At 28.9% G+C, this 7,962-nt stretch overlaps 1 protein-coding gene across 1 annotated transcript; it reads left to right on the top strand.

Annotated features, from left to right (window-relative positions):
- The first annotated feature begins 3,875 nt into the window (after positions 1-3,875).
- On the top strand, positions 3,876-5,130 carry LOC111458522 (LOB domain-containing protein 12-like). The gene is made up of 2 exons (XM_023101260.1): positions 3,876-4,115; positions 4,762-5,130. Exons 1-2 carry the CDS (start codon positions 3,960-3,962, stop codon positions 5,104-5,106), a joined length of 501 nt encoding a protein of 166 aa, XP_022957028.1. The 5' UTR covers positions 3,876-3,959; the 3' UTR covers positions 5,107-5,130.
- Positions 5,131-7,962: the final 2,832 nt, after the last annotated feature.

Genomic DNA, 7,962 nt, shown 5'->3' with positions numbered 1-7,962 from the left:
AAACATTCGTGTCAAGTCTTTCTCTATGTATTTCAAGCTATTTGGTTTATTTGAGAGTTTTCTTTTAAATTATTAAAAAAAAAAAAAAACTAAAACATTTTAATTTTTTTAATTTTAAGTTACACAATAAATTTGAACAAGGTAACCTACCTAATCAGATCACAAATGGATCAGTAGATTTATGAGGAGAAGATGATGAAGATCTTGCACATTAGTGTGGTGCTTCTCGATACTTGAGCTATAGAGTGATTTAAGTACAATAAGCTAAGAGTTTGGAGGTTGAGAATAAACTTACTTCTCTTATGTCATAACATCCAAAATGGTGCTTCAAAGTTGATTGGGTTGACCCTTAAACCAATTAGATCGAGACATGTATTTGGATGACAAATTTTGCGAAGTAGGAGCCTTGAAGGTCTTGAGGGGTGTGCGATTAGGCTTCAATAGTAGTCTTTGAACTTGTCCAATAGGTTGAGGGTCATACTTTTTATTTGTATTTGTAGCATCTTAGTGGTATACTTTTAGAAAGCAATAGCCATTAAAATTTTCTTATGTCATACCATTTTGATTAAAAAATTTGAATGAAAGATGACTTGTCAGGAGCAAAATAGTTTAATGGCTTACGATCGAAGCCCGCATGGCTCAAATGTCCAAAAAAGAGATTTGTGAGGTCGAGTTGAGGACGAAGAAAATTACCCAAAGGGGTAATGAAGTTGCTTCATTGATTGAGCGACCTCAAGATCTCCTATATTGACACAACAAAACATCCATCGAACCTCATATCAATCTTTACGAACGAAACTCCACGTTCAATTCTCTTCACTTCATAATAACAATCGACTTGCTTTTCTTTATTAAAAAAAGAAACGAGAAACAAAAAACGTCACCGTACACCGCTTTTACTACCAATATACCAAGATCATATTGCTCCAAAATGAAGCAAATTAGAACGTGGAAGCCATACATATTGAAAAGAAAAAAAAAACACACACACACAATATTATTGCACAAATTGGGGTTTGCCGACTGTATATAGTCAAGGGTAGGGCGGCGGTCAACCATAGCTGCTGGTTTTAGTCAACCTCATCCTCCCCTCTCAGCTACTACTTGAAACAGCAAACCCTAATATTAAGAACCATATAATAGAGATGAAATATATATATTATTATATAGCTTATGTTATAGATTAATAAATTTAAGTGAATGTCAAATATTTCTTGGGGTTAATGGTTTTAGGTATGTTTCTATTTCCTATAAAGTTGCATAATATTTTTAATTCATCAGAAAAGAGAGCTATCTCAAGGGCTTCCTTGTTTGTTTGTTCTTTTTAATGGTCGTGTTCTTGGTCTTGTTTTTGTATTACTATACAATAAATGAGCTAAAACCCAAACCCAATTCAAATTCTTGTCTCGAGTCAAACCTAATATATTAATAATCAATTAAAAAACATTCTACATATAATTTGGTCATGCCTTTGATTTAGTCATATTGATAGAATCGTTGAGTATCAAATAAAGAAATATAGAGACTCAGAAGATATAGTCACAGTGTGATCCATAATTGAATACTATCAGATGGGCGATATACTTTAGAAAAGGAATTGACATGGATAAGAGTTAAACGAGATATATGATTATTTGAGGGGAGACTGACAGTACTTTGTTCAAAGGTAGAATTGACCAAAATCTCACACGGACTAGATAAGATAGAAACCATGAGTACATAAGTGAGAACAATTATTTCTATGGATACGAAACGTTTTGAATAAAACCAAAAAAATCCATAAAAATTTGTGATATTATCGTTATAGAGATATGTAAAGGGTCTGTAATCCTTCGTAAGTCAACCTCGACGATTTCAAAAGTTAGTATATATCTTATTAAATAAAAGTCAAACGTTATATTAATCGAATGAGAATAAATGTCAAAGAAGCAAAATAAAAATGATATAAACCATGCTTTTTAAGCCGACTTCGTTATATGTTATGGTTTGAAATTTTTTCTATGAACACAATTTTTTAGTATTCATCAATTTGTATTGTTTTTTTATAAGAGATCAATATGATATTGTTTTAATTAGAGTTTTGATCTTTAACCCCCAAATTGTATTCACATTTACCATTCACTCCTTCAAAATCTTTTATAGTAGATTTAATATTATGACACGTGAATAAAAGAATGATACATGAATAAATTGAAATTACATCCGAACTAGAGTGATCATGAAAATAGGATGACTAAGAAAGATTTAAAAGAATTGAAAGTTATTACCCATACCAACAAATTACACATTTTTTCGGTAGCTCGATCATAGGGACTTGTAAGAGCTCAAGTCCACTGCTAATAGATATTATCCACTTTGACCTATTACGGATCGTTGTTAGTCTCACCATTTAAAAATGCGTTTGCTAGAGAGAGGCTTTCACACTCTAGTTTTCACACTCTTATAAGGAATATTTCGTTCCTCTCTCCAACTGATGTAAGATCTCACAATCCACCCCCCTCGGGCGTCCAACATTCTCGCTGGCACACCATTCGGTATTTAGCTCTAATACCATTTATAACAGTTCAACTCCACTGTAAGTAGATATTGTCCGCTTTGGTCCGTTACATATTGTCAAACGTTGACCTCTTCCTCGCAAACGCGTTTTAAAATCGTGAGGTTAACAACGATACGTAACGAGGAAAGTGAATAATATCTGCTAGGAGTGAGCTTGGGCTCTCATGTAACTTCATGGTTGAACATATTTTTCTTGGAGCAATTTTATGTTGGATGACTTCCTAAGGATACACGTGTCGAATTCAGATTCCAAAACGTTTATAATCATAATTTTTTAAACTATTTTTATTAGAAAAAAATTAGAAAAAGTGTCTAAAACTCAATAGGAACACAACTTAGACAGTCTTAAGCATTATGAGCCGTTTTTAGAAGTTGGTGGTTCAAATTTTTGACCCACATCGTTTAGCTAACTATATGTATATATATATATATATATATTCTCGAGAACGCCATAGAAAGAACATCTCTCATCTAGATATTACCATGAGAGAGAGAGAGAAAGCATGTTTTATTAAAAAAGTAACAAAATAAATAAATAAATAAATAATTTTAATGTTTAAATTAATATTATTCAATGGTTTGAATTAGAAAAATCCAAAAGAGGTTACACTAGAAGCTACTCTTGGATTAATTTTCAAACAAATTACTTTAAACGCACCGAAAAAATCTAATTAATTACCAATTAAAAATAAATCACATGTCTAAATTTTCTTCCCCATAAAAATAGATGCTTCGATTCTTAACAAAATAATAATAATAATAATTATTATTATTATAAAGTTTAGTTTCTCCAAATTTATAAATTTTAAAAAGTATCTTATAAGTATTTTAATCTTAATTTTATTTTTAATATTTCTTAGTTTTATATGGTTTATGTAATAGAACCGGTTAAAATTGATTCTACTTAAATTAATTTTAATTCTAATGATTCAATTAATTTTTTTTTAAAAAATTAGTAGTATAGACACAAAAATAAAAGTTTATTAATTTTTTATTAAAAAATAACCTAATTTATTATATATATATATATTTTTTTTTAAGAACTTAAAAAAAATTATTGAAAGATGTAAGGAAAAATATTTAAAGTATTTTGGGTATGTATTTAAGGTTAAAGAATTCAGCAAATAATTATTTTTAGGAAAGTCCAATTATTAAGTAATAATTATTAATCTTTCTGTTGGGCAATTAATTAGTTATTATTAATTAATCTATTTTTTATGTTTAAATAATCACTCACTTTGGGCTCACGCACGTTGGTCACCCATTATAAATATACACTCTTCAACCTCCGTCTTCTTCAACAATATTAAGTCTCTCTCTCGAAGTTTCACTCTAAGAAACGCTTTCTCTCTCCACCGTCTGTTTCTCTCTCTAAGCTTTTTTCCGGCCAACAGTAGCAAAATATGGGTGGCAATTCGCCGTGCGCCTCGTGCAAACTCCTCCGGCGACGGTGCGCCAAAGACTGCATTTTTGCTCCCTATTTTCCCTCCGATGACCCCCACAAGTTTGCTATTGTTCATAAGGTTTTTGGTGCCAGCAATGTCAGCAAAATGTTGCAGGTTCTTCTTCTTCTTCTTTGTGGTTTTCTCTGAGTTTCGGGTTTCGAGTTTCGGGTTTCGAGTAATTTCCATGTTTTATTGGAAAAATAAGGCGATATTAATTTGACTTTTCGATAATATCTTTACTGGGCGCGAAACCTTTATTTCATCATTAAAATGTAATTAAATTAATTTTATGTTTTTTCGGGATTTTTTCCGAATGTCAACAAAACTTAAAACACGAATTTTTTCTTGTTGTTTTCTTTATTCTCGTTGACATATTCACTAATACAAAAAATTTAATTAAAACATGAAAATACAACACGAGCCTAAATTTGAAATATACGTTTTTAGGCTCGTGAGTTAGACCGCTTGGGATAAGCCTAAAACACGAGCCTAAAGACAAACTTTTCTCGCTATTCTTTCCATTCTCGTCAATATCTTTATAAATATAAGTTTTTTTTTTTCTTTTCAAAACATGAAATATATAATGAAAAAAAAATCACAATATTAAAGCATAAGAGTCTCTTCTATTATGATCGAAACTTTCGTGACTCATTTACTACGAGTTTCTCTACTAATTTGAAACATTTGTCGAGTAACTTAAAGTATTTATTTAATAAAAAATAAAAAAAGAAATGATTTTGATGATGATTTGTTGAAACAGGAACTGCCAGTGCAGCAAAGAGGCGACGCCGTGATGAGCCTAGTTTATGAGGCAAGTGCAAGAGTGAGGGACCCAGTTTATGGCTGCGTAGGGGCAATTTCGTACTTACAAAATCAAGTCTCACAGCTACAGATGCAATTGGCTGTCGCTCAAGCTGAGATTCTTTGCATCCAGATGCAACAAGACCACCCCGTTTTCCCAAATTGCCCTCAGATCCACTCCGACGAGAAACCCCCCACTCTTCTACTCCCCCCGCCGTCATCGCCGCCGTCTCAGTGCCTCAATTTTGCTTCCTCTCCCAATGTAATTTATGATGCCATTTTTGGACATGACATCGTTTCTTAAATCATGATCATAATTATCACTTCATCCCTTTTTTTTTTCCTCCTCCAATTTCTTTTCCATTTTCTTAAATATTAGATCGTGAGGGTCAACGTTGCAATAACTAATAAATAAATATATATAATTAAAATATAATTTGAAAATTTTTAATTTAGAGTGACGAATTAAGGTCTACAAGAAAGTGCCAACGGTGGTCGAGAAAGAGATGGGGGAGGTAAAACTAAAAGAGACGTTTTTCAATTTTACCATATAGTGATATTTTCGTAATATTAGAAGCTTTTTTTTTTTCGATCATTAATAAGTATACCGAACACACGTGCGAGCAGTCGTATATGATTAATGGTTAGAGACATAAAGAGAGAGTGGGTGACGTGGAGGGCAATGGGTAGGAAATGAATGAGCCCTTGGTGGGAGAGGGAAACCCTTCATTCAATTCTCTCTCTCTAACTCTATATTGATTAAAATTACATTATTAAAGAAAAAATGTCAAATCAGATGAATTATTATGAATGATAGGTAAATTATAATAAATTTATTTATTTTATAAAATTTTTAAAAAAATAATAATAATAAAACAAAAGGCATCAACCTGGGTCTGGAAAGATTCCTTGTCTCTATAATGTGGAAGCAATTTGTTAAGTCAAAGCCCCACAGGAAAAGAAGCATTTCCATTTTCCTCTATATATATATATATATCAAAATTCCACTCTCTTGTCTTCATCCAATAATCTAATCAAAATTTTGTACTTGGTTTGATAAATATTTTATTTTTATTTTTATTTTTATTTTTAATTAATAAAAATATTCTTAAACTCTATATATATATATATATTCAAAGGTTTTAACATTACCTTTTAACTAAAATAAATTCCTTATTTAAAAAAAATATATATATATATATATATATTTTTATGTATTGTTTATTAATATATTTGATTTTTTTTAAATAACTTTAAAAATATCTCACTATGTTTTTAAAATATTTTTATGAACGTATAAAAGTATTATTCATATTTTAAAAAAAATTTAAAACTTTTTAACGTTGGTAATTAACAATAAACTTTTTATCTATGCTGTGATAATCTCTCTTTGATTTCATCTATTTTATTTATTTGAATACATGACTCAACAAATTTTTTTTCATATTTTTTTTACAAGTTTAATTTTTAAAAAAACGTCTGACTAATTATCGACGTAGACATAAATTTTTACCTATTAACTTAGAAGGGTCGGTCAGTAAAAAATTGTTGGTAAACATAAAAAAAAAAAAACATTTTCATGGATTGATGTACGCATACACATATAACACATAAATGGAAAAACATAATCTTATATAGAGGATAAAATTAGAAAAATAAAAGAGATAAAAATGATGATGATCCCATAATCTAGCTTTTTCACAGAGATCTTGGCTTATCCATTTAAAACCAAAATAAATAAATAAATAAATAAATAAATAAATAAATAAATAAATAAATGAATAAAAGTTGTAACAAGTTCAATGATTCTTGAAGATGGAGTTATAAAGTAATAGAGAGAAAATGATTGATTTAATTTGGTTTTCTCTAATTCCTTAAAACTTACATAAAAGCAATGGTTTTTAGGTCATGCGCACAATGGCTACCCATTATCCACTCATTTCATCATCATCAATCATCAGCTGCAACTCCAAATGGAAGTTTGAAAAATATGCCAACAAATAGAGAATAAACTAATATTTGTTTTCCAAGGGCGTTTTTGGTATTTTCGGTACTTTAACACGGTGTGAGATCTCACGTCGGTAAAAAAAAAGAACGAAATATTTCTTATAAGAGTGTGGAAACCAAACATTATACTGACCAAATATAAAATTAAAATTAAAATCTTTCAATTAAAAAATTTAGTTATATCATAGAAATTGATGAAGTGGGTAAGAGAAAATAAAGAGAGAGTGGGAAGCTTCTCTGTTGTCGCTTTTGAGGGCTCGAGAATACATATAATATCTCCAAAACCCTTCAAATCCTTTGTTTTAGAATCTTATTTATTATTAATTCTCCATTTTCTTTTACTCATCTTTTAAAATAATATTAAAAATTACCTGTTTAATCATGTATAAGATTAAAAGGTTTAGGGATTTTATAAGACATAAAAAATGCGTTCGTGAATTTAAAAAATGATTAAATATATGATGAAGACTTGTTAGCCACAAAATTAAACGTTCGTTTAATATATTAGACACTAACTTAAAATATAAACGACTAAAAAAAAGGGTAAATACTTGGTAGCTACTTATAGTTGATAAGACACCATAAATAATAATAATAATAAATGGTTGATTTTTTTCCTTAATTTAATGAATGTCAAATAGTTGACAAACATCACAAATTTTCAGTACCTAAAATGGGTTTGACATTTTTGGAGTGAAAGAGAAATTAAGAATTGAAATAAAAAATGTAATTTTTGAAAACTAAAAACTAGATGAATTTTTTTTGTTTTTTGTTTTATTATTTATTTTTACAAATGTTTTAAAATTTAAGTCATTAAAAAAAAATTGCTTTTCATTTTTTTTTAATTTGGTTAATTAGGGATTAAAATGTGTCTATTGAATTAAACAAAAAAAAAAACTTACTAAAAAAATTAAATTTGAAGATATTATAATTAAAAAGAAAAAAAAATTATATTTTGAAACACTAAAAAAATATTAAAATAATAATACCAAATGTCAACAAGGGAGAGTTCCAACTAAAAAGTTCATGGATGTCCAATATCCAATGTATTTTTTCTTTTTTTAATTTCAAACGTAAATAATATATTATATAGTTTTAACAAAATATATACATAATATAATCAAATATATGCTTCACTTGACTTATGATAGTG

The sequence above is a fragment of the Cucurbita moschata genome, unplaced genomic scaffold (assembly GCF_002738365.1).
Source record: "Cucurbita moschata cultivar Rifu unplaced genomic scaffold, Cmos_1.0 Cmo_Scf00021, whole genome shotgun sequence".
Lineage (NCBI taxonomy): Eukaryota > Viridiplantae > Streptophyta > Magnoliopsida > Cucurbitales > Cucurbitaceae > Cucurbita > Cucurbita moschata.
This window is presented reverse-complemented; position numbering and strand designations above follow the sequence as displayed.

Coding starts and splice junctions, on each gene's coding strand:
- LOC111458522 (XM_023101260.1), top strand. CDS start 3,960: ATGGGTGGCAATTCGCCGTGCGCCTCGTGCAAACTCCTCCGGCGACGG. Junction 4,116..4,761: donor ATGTCAGCAAAATGTTGCAG/GTTCTTCTTCTT, acceptor TTGTTGAAACAG/GAACTGCCAGTGCAGCAAAG.